Source organism: Arvicola amphibius, chromosome 18 (assembly GCF_903992535.2).
Source record: "Arvicola amphibius chromosome 18, mArvAmp1.2, whole genome shotgun sequence".
In the NCBI taxonomy this organism is placed as follows: Eukaryota; Metazoa; Chordata; class Mammalia; order Rodentia; family Cricetidae; genus Arvicola; species Arvicola amphibius.
In genome coordinates this window covers 5,786,654-5,799,850 of record NC_052064.1, presented here as the reverse complement: position 1 = coordinate 5,799,850, position 13,197 = coordinate 5,786,654, and the positions used below count along the sequence as shown (strand labels likewise).

General features: G+C 43.5%; 1 protein-coding gene across 1 annotated transcript in view; it reads left to right on the top strand.

The window, feature by feature from the left end:
* The window catches only part of Reln (reelin), a 429,856-nt gene extending 417,041 nt beyond the window's left edge, over nucleotides 1-12,815 (top strand). The window contains exons 62-64 of the mRNA XM_038315201.1: nucleotides 1,520-1,717; nucleotides 2,931-3,029; nucleotides 11,721-12,815. Coding sequence (XP_038171129.1) covers nucleotides 1,520-1,717; nucleotides 2,931-3,029; nucleotides 11,721-11,817 — 394 coding nt within the window. The 3' untranslated portion in view covers nucleotides 11,818-12,815. The remainder of the gene's footprint in view (nucleotides 1-1,519; nucleotides 1,718-2,930; nucleotides 3,030-11,720) is intronic.
* The last annotated feature ends 382 nt before the right edge of the window (nucleotides 12,816-13,197 follow it).

The window sequence follows — 13,197 nt, the reverse complement described above, 5'->3', positions numbered from 1 at the left end:
TAGGGAGACCCTGAGGTATGGGTAAAGAGTCTGAAGTTTTAGCCGGGCGGTGGTGGCGCACGCCTTTAATCCCAGCACTCGGGAGGCAGAGGCAGGCGGATCTCTGTGAGTTCGAGACCAGCCTGGTCTACAAGAGCTAGCTCCAGGCCAGGCTCCAAAGCTGCAGAGAAACCCTGTCTCGAAAAAACAAAACAAAACAAAAAAAAAAAAAGATTCTGAAGTTTTAACGGGCGGCGACACACTGGACTGGAGTTCCTGCTGAGCGGTGGCAAGTGTCAAGGAGCCACGCAGGGAACCTCATGGGGATTTGCTTCTGTGTTTAAAAATCCATGTCTTTAGGGCTGAGGAGTTGGCTCGGTGGGTAAAGAGGCTGCCGTGCAAAAAGATGAGAACCTGAGTTTAGACTCCCCCCCTCCCCAGACTGACACAAAGCCAAGTGTAGGCATGCAGCTATCATCCTAGCCCTGGAGACATGGAGAAAGGATGCCTGGTGCTTGCTAGATAGCCGGGCTAACTGAATCAGTAAGCCCCAGGTTCAGAGAGAGACCCTGTCTCAAAACTCTAGAAGACAGCTGACATTGACCCCCGGAATCCACACACATGCGTGCACATGCACAACCACATACAGATACATATGAACCCACACACCACACAGTCATGTTCATACATGAACACACAGAAAACTGTCCTCTAAGGAGAAGGCTGTCTGGGGAAAGACACCTAGCAGAGAAGAGAACTGAGCCTGAGCCTGAGCCTGTAGGCTCTATCTACTTCAGCTTCACCTCCTCTGATCCAGAACATCGCTCCTATAATAGACATGATCACTTGTCCTTGTCCAGATGCTGTCCAGATTGGAGCGATTCATAAAAAGCAAACAGCACACAGACTGGGGCTGTGTTCCCTGTCCTCAGCTGCCTGGCTGGCTTATATTACTGTTTAGGGAACAGAGGGTTGGGGTTATACTAAACGGGTTTCCAGCATCCTGCAAAGAAGGACACATCTTTGAAAGTCAGAACTGTTTATTCATATCTGTTTTGATTATCCAGTCAGCCCTTAGTAAACATGGCAGATTGATTCCAGAATACCCAGGGATGCTCAAATCCCTCTTTGATGTAGTACTTGCACTTAGTCCACACTAAAGCTCCCGTGTGACTCCCATCTCTACATGATTTACCGTGTCCAAATTCAATGTATAAACATAAATACAATGTATAAACATAAATGCAATGTATAAACACAAATGCAATGTATAAGCCTTACAGATGGATGATACACTGTCTTGCTTGAGGGATAATAAAGGAAGTAAAGGCTGTACACGTTCAGGACAGGTTTTTTTTTTTCCTGAATATCTTCTGTGTGCTACTGGTTGAATCTCCAGACATGGAGCCCACAAAACCCAACTGTGTTATGAACTCTGGAATTACGAACTTTAGGAAGAACAAAGGTTGAGAACTTCTTCCTCCTTTAATGTTTCCAACTTTCATCCAAAGCTGATTCCCCTGTATTTTTATTTCTTCAGCAAAATTATGTTTGTCTTACAAATTGGGAGCACGTCCCAGACGGACAGTTGCAACAGTGACCTCAGCAGCCCCCACGCGGTGGACAAGGCTGTGCTGCTGCAGTACAGCGTCAACAATGGCATCACATGGCATGTCATCGCTCAGCACCAGCCAAAGGACTTCATGCAGGCTCAGCGGGTGTCTTACAACGTCCCTCTGTAAGTGGCCCGAAGGGGAGTGCGTGATCTCCTGCCCATTGCTGGGAATCCTTGAGTTTGACATGGGAGTTGGGTAGTTATTGAGTTAATGCCATGAGCCTAGGCAGTGGCAGAGCCAGGAGAGCCCAGACCACCAGCATTGTGTTGCTGTTTTCCAGAGGTCCAGAGGCAAATAGCCAATCAAAATAGAAAGACAAGAGGGAATGGTTAGATAGCTAAATTCAAAGACACTGAGCATATGTAGCATGGTTCGTCCTGGCTGCCCTGCTAGCTTAGCCCTGAAATAACCACATAGAAACTGTATTAATTAAATCACTGCTTGGCCCATTAGTTCTAGTTTCTTACTGGCTAATTCTTAGACATCTGAATTTAACCCATTTCTATTCATCTGTGTATCACCATGTGGCAGTGGCTTACCCTGTAAAATTCCCCGCATCTGTCTCCGGTGGATCCATGGCATCCCTCCGACTCTGCCCTTCTTTCTCCCAGCATGCCATTTAGTTTTCCCTGCCTACCTGAGTTCTGCTCTAACAACAGGCCCAAAGCAGTTTCTTTTTTAAAAAAAATATTTTATTTATTATGCATACAACATTGTGTCTACATGTATGCCCGTAAGCCAGAAGAGGGCACCAGACCTCATTACAGATGGTTGTGAGCCACCATGTGGTTCCTGGGAATTGAACTCAGGACCATTTGGAAGAGCAGGCAATGCTCTTAACCGCTAAGCCATCTCTCCAGCCCCCAAAGCAGTTTCTTTATTAACCAATGAAAGCAACACAAAGACAGAAGGCCCTCCCATACCACGCATATTTCTCTAGTCCTTTGGAAAACAGCAACCTGGAGTGTCTATTTGGAGTGACCCTTTGGAAGTCTGGGGAATGTGCAACCACATCACCTTCGCTTAGCCTTAGTCACCAACCCGCTTGCACAGAACCTGTCCCAGAGAGCATTTCGTGTTCGTGAATAAACAGGTTGCTTTTCTAGATACTGTTAGGACAAAGGGAAGGAGGGAGAAAGAGACCACTAGCCTTAAGTTGCCAATAAAATTCCACACCGCTAAGAAGAGTACTAGGCACTAAGCCAATCTGGATTCTGTGTACAGCACGGCCTTGACTTAGATGATTAGCCCACCAAATCGTCTGCGGTCTGCAGCTCACCTACCGGAAGAAAAGGTCTTAAACATTCAGCCGCTTTGTCGTTCTGTCTGACGCAGGGAGGCGCGGATGAAAGGGGTGCTGCTGCGCTGGTGGCAGCCGCGTCACAACGGGACAGGTCATGACCAGTGGGCTTTGGACCATGTGGAGGTCGTTCTGTGAGTACCTGCTGCTTAGCACCCTGTGTCCACTGCGGAAAGGCCTGACGTCCCTCTGACCTGGCATGCTCCTTGATTCAGGAAGAAGTAGACCTGATGAGGAGGTCCCCACAGGCCACTGTGGCTAACACTCTTCAGCAGCTTCAGGATAGTTCAAGTCAACAGTGAAGTATAACAAGACCCCGAAACGTAGCTTAACAGGCTTTAGAAAGCTTCAATAAGTAAAAATGTTTGTTTAAGGATTGGCAGGATTGGTCAAATTCAACAAAACAGAAGTCTCTGGGTAAATGGGAAGTGATGTCTTATGCTTGATCTGGGTTGCCTTACAAAATAGACTGCCCTTCTAAAAGAATGATCTCTGCTGGTCCGTAGACAGAGTGTTCATAGTGGATGAGCCCATGATGGAGACCTGTATCAGCCCCAGAGGCGTTCTGCATTTGAGGATTTGGTTGAACTAGAACGGAGAGCCTATGGTCTCACATTCCTTGTGACAGTCCCACCACCCAAGAGTGAAGGGTGTCCTCCCCCTTGTCTGTCCCCTGTGGAGTTACTGTCACTACTCCCCTCTGGCTGGGTTGACTGTTCCCTTGCAAAGAGATGACTTGCTTTTTCTCTAACAATCTAGTTCCTGTAAAACGGGGATGCCTATGTCTCGACGAGTTCGAACTGGTGGCTCCAAGTTGTTGGCAAGGAGAGGCGAATCTTCTCGGTAGATAGGTTCAAACGTTCATTCTGTTTGCCAGATCCAAAATGAAATCAGCCGCGTGGCTGATTTCAGTCATTTTGAAAGCAAATTTCAGTCATGAATTGGTAGGAAACCTACCAGATTTGTTTTCTTTCCGTCATAGCCATGAGCTGAATTCTCCAGTCTTGAGCTAGCCCTTGTCTTAGCTGTCACCGAGGCACCTGCTTGCATGGCATCCATATCAATCCCGATTCCAAGAGCAACCCGGTCCCCCACACGAGCTCCCACTGTGTGCGCTGCTGCTTCTGGACCACTTGCTGGGCTCTGCCTCCACGAGACAAAAATCTAAGTTCATAGGAATAGTCAGACCCTTGGATCTAAACATGAGGCTGATATTTTCCGTAGCTATTGATCTCCTCCAACTGCATTATTCCGGGTAGACTCACTTGGGCTCCTAAAGACTGTAAACAATCACATAAATGTACACAGTGAGGGGAAAGAGAAATATGACCAATTAGAGCAGAATCCAGTCCTAGAGCCACCACGCCCTGAACTCTCAGAGCAAAGAGATCCATTTGACGGATGCTCAGAATCTCTGGCCTTCCTCTGAAGGATGTGCCTCATCAGCACTAAAAACTGAGCATCAACTTTTTAAAGCACCTTGGGGCTTCTTGTGAACTGGCTCAGAGTCAGCAGTCACATCTCTTTCAAGCTTTCTGCCGAGACAACCTGTGTTAACAGGGCTTAGAGCGCTAACTACACCGCGTTACCAGCTCCCCTGGCGCTTTCCCATTCTCAGCAGATAGCAGATGCCAATTCTGTCCTTGATGGGTACAGGGATCCTCAGAATAACTGCATTTGAATAGATGCTTTCCACTCCCACCCAGACAAGCCACTGCCACCACCTAGAATGCGTGCGGTCTTGGTGTGGTGTAATACCCTCATAACTGGAAAACAAAACTCAGCTCCCTCAGAGGCTCTCAGAGTTCCATCAGGAAGCCCTCCCCGCCTGCCCCCAAGAGAACCTTCTAGAATACCTGGTGTTGGTATTAATTTTTGTAAGCAACCGCCAGCATCATGATACTGGCATAAGACTGAAATTCTTATTACATTCTGGAACTGTAATGTGTATTATAAGACTTCGTTGTTGCTCAGTCCCAGAGTTTTAATATTTTTTTTTAAAGATTTGGCACATGCCAGCCACCTGCCTGCTCTCGCAATGCATCATGGTCTCAGAGCTTCAGGACCCAAAGCCCTCAGAACAAGGAAGGCACCGGCACGCATGCGTGTTTCACTCCCGGTCACCAGTGACTCCGAAATGATAGCTTTACACTTAGACCGTACGATAACAGTACACATGAATTTAGAAACAAATGATTTATCTTTAGTGACCTTTCAAAATTTGTTAGAATTATAGAAGTACTGTATTTCCCTTGTTTTAGAAAAGATACTTACTTCACAGAGCTCAATTCAATAAATGATTCCTAACAGATATATTCCTAAAGAATTCCGTTTTAGAAATATATATATATATATATATATATATATATATATATATTTGATATTTTTGCTCTGTTCTCAAGATATGATTTTGTGCCATTATAACGTTTCAAAGTATTTCCTTTATGTAAGAATCACAAAAGTTTTAAGACAGTCATTAATATGTACTTGGTAGCTTTTGCAATACATTTGATGAGTGTATGATTAGAGAGTTCCGGATAACTCAGGAAAATAAACCATAACAACCCTGTTGTCCTTCAGTTCTACAAGACACAGAATCTAGCAGAGGCTCACGTTACTCATAAATGCTACAGATTTTACTATGAAAGTATGTGTCTTTAAGAAGTAGGGTAGAAGCACTCGGGAGGCAGAGGCAGGCGGATCTCTGAGTTCGAGGCCAGCCTGGTCTACAAGAGCTAGCTCCAGGACAGGCTCTAGAAACTACAGGGAAACCCTGTCTCGAAAAAAAAAAAAAAAAAAAAAAAAAAGAAGTAGGGTAGAATGTGTCCAGAAAACCTACTGATGAGATGCATTTTCTTACTTGGCTACACTTCCCTAGCAGGACCTTTAGCTGTATGAGCTAATGGTGTTTATAACCTCTCCCACATGGAGAAGGAACACATAAGGGGACAACCTAGTTTAACATGCAGACAGAGCTGTTGATATGTTCTTGCAACATACATGTCAGTTAAATAACTTTTAGAATGTATTCTCTTTTGCAAGTGATGATTTCTTTAATCTAGCTTTAATGTCATAGTTTAGCATGCCTATATACGTACCAAGGACACATGCTAAAAACCTCTAGAAAGGAAAGCTGTGGCCGTGCATGGAATCTTACACTGAGTAATGTCCACACTGCCCATATTAACCAAGGACATGTGAGTCTGAGGAGAACAAATTCAACGCCTTTGAAAAACATTTCAAGGGGGTGCTGGAGAGATGGCTCAGAGGTTAAGAGCATTGCCTGCTCTTCCAAAGGTCCTGAGTTCAATTCCCAGCAACCACATGGTGGCTCACAACCATCTATAATGGGGTCCGGTACCCTCTTCTGGCCTACAGGCACACACACAGACAGAATATTGTATACATAATAAATAAATAAATAAATATAAAAAAAGAAAAACGTTTCAAGGTATATAGGAGCACTTCCTAAATGAATGTGACACATAAAACATTCTTAGCGTAACGGTTTAACTGTAGAAGACCATATGTGGAAAGATCTGAGGGTCGTGAACATAAAGAGTGGCAGAGACAGAACCCGCCCTCTCAGCGTTCATCAAGCTTCATGTTCTTCTGTGAGAGAGTAGCCCTCCCTCTCGCTTGCCAGTGAGCCCTGCACACTGACGGTTAGCCCCTGCTATTCTGTCTGCCCTGAACCAGCAGGTCGTTTCTTTCCAGCCTCACTAGTTGACAGAGAGACCTCATTCCATAAAGCCCAAATGATACAGAATGACCTAATCTTCGCGGATCGGGTGAAACTCACTTGCTAGCTCAGGATATCTGCTTCTCAGTAAATGTTTATGAAGACACTTGGGCAGATCCCTCACAAGATCCATGCTAGTAGGGTGCTTCTTAGGGTAAAAGGGAGTTGCCTCAACCCCTCTTGTTGGGCACTCACGTGTCTATCCTAAGAATCTCCCTCGCCCAATATACATTCCATCCACACATCACATCTCCTGTGTGCGTGTCTCAGTCACAACCTGTCATGTGTATAACGAATTGGGCCGATTTCTGCATGTGTACCTTGAAAGCAAATCACCCAGGAAAAAGTTAGCCTTTGTGAATTGATTTAATAACAAGCAAATTGTTGCCACACTTGTTGAAAATTGAAAACTAATTATGCTGCTAACTTTGGCTCTAAACACATTTATCAGATTTTAATATAAGTTCCATCATGACCCTCCCCTCTTGCTATTCATCATCAAGATACTGTCACATTTTTGGCACAAATGATTTATGAAGATGAGCATATTACATTTGTCGCAAAGCATATTTTCTTTTATTAAATTGGACTATGTTATCTGATGTAGACGACATCTCCATTAAAACCCATTCCTTCTCTCCTTGGCTGTTAACAGTACCTACAATGTAAATAATTGAAAACTCAGATAAAATGTGCAGTAGATACTAAATGATTAATATTTCTACTTTATAATGTAACATTTATGCCAAATGTAGTGTTATAGCTACGCGTACCTTGACATATGGTTATGAGCAAATGTTGCATGTTTCATTACATCAAAAAGTTAAGCATAACTCTATAGTGGGTATTGAAGGATAAGAAATAACATGTTCAATTTTTATTTTCAAAAGAGATGAAAAATCCTATATTGCACCTAAACCTGATCAGGCTTTTATGACTAATCACAGTGCTGCATGCGTTGAGAGGCATTTTTTAACTTGTATTATATTTCATTATTTGCTGACACTGGTTTGTCTACTAGAGTAAGGTAAGTCATCCTCACCGCATCTGGAGAACTTTTTACTGTTCACTCTCGGTTTTACCAAAGCTAGCTGAGAATTTCTGTGGAAGACTTTTGACAGGTGGAAATTTCCGAGAAAGGCAGTTACCGATGATTTGGGGATACGTTGACTGAAATGTTCAACATACACATAAATTTGGCCAGATTAAGAGGAGTCTAGGATATATGCAATGTTGGATATAGGGGCATAGGCTGGGGTATGGGAATCGGCACTCTCTCGCTGGGCAAGTGTGCCTGGCTCTGTCTTAGACAGCCTGGAAGGGCTCACAGTTAATAAACTCCTTATGAGAAATGGGATTAGGAATATACGCAAACGATCTCGAGTCTATAGTTAACGACTTTCAAAAGATCCATCAGCCAGGGGATTTGCACGAAGGTGCCTTGACTTACCAATTTAAGGTTAAGAATTGACAGTGTGGGTAGCTTTACTCTTAACACCTGTGAGTTCTGGAGCATGCCCATCAGTAGGATGGACCACCTTCTATTTGTCCAGACTGAGAGCAAAATGGTTCAAAGTACTAGACATGCACACACAGTGTCAAGATTTTTCATTTCATCCTGACTGTTTTCCGAGTGGTCGAATATCACCCTCACCCCATTAAGCAGGAGAGAAATCTGAACCTCTCATTTGTACATCCACGTATTTGGGTGTGGACCCTTCTGGAAGTACACGCCACCAGGTGCACAACTTTATTTGTGCCCAGGATTAGTTTGAAGAGCAGCCCCCATCCTAAACTCACCCGAGTGCCTCTGGAAACTACGACCACAGTCACTGAATCCTTATTTTCTGCCTTCAGATAAGTTGCCATCCCTGTATCATACGTTGAAGATAATGAATTACTGATTGATAAAATGCCCAAATTTCGACAAGCTCGGACTCCTCTAATCTTCCTGTCTTGCCGTGTCTTTTAGAATTCATCTTTCCAAATCAGATATAATTGTTTTCATGATAATAAATGAGCGAGTCTTGTAAGAAGAACTGGCTCAAAAGAGTGCCGATCACGAATGCCTCAAAGATCTCGCGGTGCCAGTATTTTCTATGCAGAACCAGGGAGGTGTTTTCTAATCCCATATGCTAGCTAAGTCTTTAAAATCCCTGAAATAATGGAAACCACAGCCGGCACTTATAGAAAACTGCTACTCAGAGACAACACTCCCTTCTCCCAAGGCTCACGTGAAGAATCATTTAAAGACGTCATTATATCGACAGTCGGAACAGATTGTTTTGTCCAGTGCTAGGTTGTACCTTGGGATGAGTGTCGCTGTTCAAATTGAACTTATGATCAAAAACTACTTTCCCCTGTAGTTGCAATGAAAAAAATGAATCTCATGAGCTTAGTTGCACCTATGACATTATCTAAGGCAGGCATCTACATGTACTGAAAGCAAAGTTCCCCACAGAACGACCAATAATGGATTTTTTAAATGTTTTTAAAATTCCTATGATTAAAACTGCTCTAACACAGTCTTGTAGTTGGAGATTTTTAGAAGACAGAGAGAGTAGCAGCTTAATATTCACTGCAGGTTATTAAATGGACCTAGAGACAGACGACGCTCTGTTATTCCCATGCCCTGTGATTCATGAACAGGCTTCTGAGCTGGAAAAAATCCACCTCATTAGACTGCAATACAAATGACTCCTAAGCAAATTACTATTTAGCTCCAAGCTTTGAACGTGTGGCTGCTTAGATGCAATCATATACATGCCAGACACCTGAAGCAGTCACTCTTCCAAGCACATGTGAAGCTTCATGGGAATCCACAGATAAAGTGACGTAAACCGACTCAAAGTCAGTATGCCCAGTGAATTAGGATATCCCCTAAAACATTTGTAAGCCTCTTTAAAAACCTACAGCCTGCTAATATTATTCTTACCCATAAAGATGGAAGTTTTAAAGCAGTTCTATAATAAAATAGCTTCACGTAGACTTTTCTCTGATGCTATTAACAACTTCATTTAAAGTTACGTATGTCTGTATTCTCATATATCCAGGGTCACTGCCACATCAATCTAAGTTATAACGCAATAACTAGGTATCTTGCTTGTTTGGGTTTTTGTGTAAAATATTTAACCATCTTGAATTTTCTTTGAATACTTTGCCTTTGAATGTGTTTTGACAGAATAATTTCATTGCTTTAACTCTGCAATTATTCCTTATAGTTAAAGAGTAATGGTTTACAGCAGGAATCCAATCAGTAAGTCAACAAAGGTTCCATAGCGTGCCTTGACCACCTATGGGTCAAGCAGGAGGCGCAGTGCTGTGGTTGGGGGTGGAGAGACCTGGACAGCAGGCCCCAAGATTATCAGGAGCTTACATGTGGAGAGCTAAGATAGTAGTCCAAATTCCACCCAGCAGGAATGGGCGTTGTGGGAGTTCAAAACAGAAAAACCAAACTCACTGCTGAGGGGCGCTATCAGCAGGAAAGCAGAAACGGTGGACAGCAAACTAGAGGACATGCTGAGTGGCTGGTAGGAGCCCAGAGCAGCCTTGCACAGAGCAGTCTGCCTAGGGGCAGAGCAAAAGAAACGATCTAAAAGCAGGGTTGATCAAGAGGACGTGAGATTCATGGCTTCATAGCATAGGATGTTGTTATGAGGTGTAGGGGTTCTGGATAGTTTGGTACTATACTAACAAAACTGACCTCTGAAGGAAAGGGTGCCAGGGGTGGTGTGTGAATTTACTATGTGTGTGCATCAGGCCTAGTACATATGCGTACAGTCTGACAGTTCTCTTAGGTGTAAATGGTACGCTCCATAGTTTGGAGAATAGAGACACGGAGGTTGGTTTAGGGGCCACTGTGACAGTGCAGACGACTCAAGGTGACCTCAGATGCTGGCAAGAAGACATCAAGGGCCAGACCCAAGATGTAGGTTTAAAGCTTCCTATGTTTTTATAGCTAGGTACAGCGCCTAGAATATATTGTTTAAAAAAAACATCATTTTACTCCTTGCTAGTAACTGATTATTGGTAAAATTCTCCTTTCCCTCTACCCTAATCCAAATTCCTTTTGTATTGCCCTTGATGGTGGCCATAACACTGACATCATCTCTCTGCCTGCATTCAAGAAATTCAGTACAGTTAGAACGTATTGATAGGTTTGCCCTCAAACCACATACTAATGCCACATATAAACATATTGCCCTTCCGGTCAGTGTATGAAAACATGATTCTTACAGCAGTGATGATATCAACTTTAATAAGGATAGGTGAGAGTTGGGGTGCAGGCCTCTAACCCCAATCCTCTGGAGGCTGAGGCCCAAGAAACCTAAGTGCGAGGCCAACCTGGGCAGCATCGCAAAGCCATGCCTGAAAAATGGAAAATACCAGACCAAAACATCAGTAGCTGTCGCGGATTTCCTAGAAGTCCTGATATCCAATTCAGTATACTTCTCAGCTTCACATACGGAATGTGTACGAATGTGTGTGCATATATGGGAGACTATAAATGCACACGTGCATGGTTATATATTCAGTTATACTTCCCTAGCATTTGTATGATCCTTTTCAGCATCGTGTGTCTTTCACCAAGACATGACTATTGAACATAACCCCAGTTGCTTATTGAGAGACAGTAGAGCCCGGCATCACTTCTGTGTGAGTGACCAAACAAGGAAAGGCTAACAAATCTTTTGTTAATTTTAGCCTTTTAAGCTTGAAATGAAAATGTTGACTAAAGTAACCAAATCACTTTTGCTAACTGCTAAAGATATATGTAACTAAGGTAAAGGATATATTGCGCACATCCTCGGGATGGAGTTCATTGGGGAGATGATGTTTTCAGGTTCTGTAAAGAAAGGGCCTTCAGGGCCAAAGGCAGGGAGCCAGGGGCCAGCCTTTAAATTTTCTGCCCCTAGGTGGTGAAGTCAGCATGATTTCTGAACTCTGAAAATTTTCAAAAATAAAAATATATATATATCAGGCTACCTTGGGACCTTAGAATAGATCCCACATTCAATGATGGAACTTACATGCTCTTTCTCCTTTCCCTCCCCGCCTGCTCCCTTCCCGTGATTTTTAACAGCACTCGAAAACAAAATTACATGATGAATTTTTCACGGCAGCATGGGCTCAGGCACTTCTACAGCAGAAGAAGACGGTCGCTTAGGCCGCGCCCATGAAGAATCCAAGTTGATTCCCCTTCCAACGTGTGCGATGTGTCACTTTTCCCGTTCTTTTTGAAACCCCTCTCACTGCTTCGTGTATCGGGAGAGGTCTACGAAGGACTTGTCTAACCGAGAGCCCTTCCGGACCGAGTGCACACCACTGTCCTACACTGTGAACTAACGAAGAGTCGCTTATCTGTGTACAATGTTTCATGTCGGTGCATCTGCGGGAATTGTGACCTCTTGTAATTTGCGGAGTCAGTATTAAGAATAAGAAATAGTTTAACAGGAAAAGGAGTTTAAGCACAAAGTTTTAAAGATTTTACTTTTAAAATGGCGTTTTAGCACAGTACTGAGCATTCCCTGGTCACCAAGCTATTTAAGTAGACTGTATTTCTGCTTTGTATCTCGTTTCGTATGATTAAGTTTTATCGTTGTCCGTCCTCTGCAGTCTCCTCCGCAGTAGAATGCGTTGAAACCAAGTCTACTTGCTATGTTGCAATGATTTGCTGCTGGACTGTGATCTACTTGTATTCTGCAGGAAGTTAATTCAAATACCTATTCAAGATAGCTGTAAAGACACTGTTATCTCCTTTAATGTGCTCTTTAACATGTATGCTGATTTAGCATCATTTTGTGGATAGTAAAAATGGTGGACCTTCAGATATTTTCTACTTAAAGATTGTGGATGGGCACCCTGTGTCCCTCCCACAACGAAGCTCCGGTCACCTTGTCTAAAACCATTTTCTCAAGTGTTTTGTGGCTACCTACTAATAACGAGTGCCATTTTGTGTCTGTGATAGCAAAGTGATTTGTAACACGGTGGATGTTCTTCTCATTGTGTTCTCTTCATGGGTTATTTTCCCTGTGGCTCATATTCAAACCTTCTGGTGGAGTTCAGCCACACCAGCACCCTGTAGCCCCAGACTAGCCGTGAGGCAGAAGGCTGCGCTCCAGGGTGGGCCATGCTAAAAGCCCGTGCTTAAATAAAAATCATGTCTGAACCATCTAAAGCTCATTTGTATTCATTTGGTTTTTAGTGTGTGTGTGTGTGTGTGTGTGTGTGTGTGTGCATGCGTGCATGCATGCAAAGGTCAAGGGACAGTTTAAGGTGTTGCTCCCCTACTTTCACCTTGTTTGAGCCAGGGTCTCTTGTTACTCATGGCTACACAAGACAGTCTAGCTGGCCCATGAGCTGGGGATTGTCCTGTCTCCATCTTCCACATTACCATAGACACAAAGGGATTACAGAGGTCTCTGGCTGGACAGAGAACTCTCACCAGATGAATCTAAAATGGCTGAAAAACACTTAAGGAAATCCTCAACATCCTTAGCCATCAGAGAAATGCAAATCAAAACAACTCTGAGATTCCATCTTACACCTATAAGAATGGT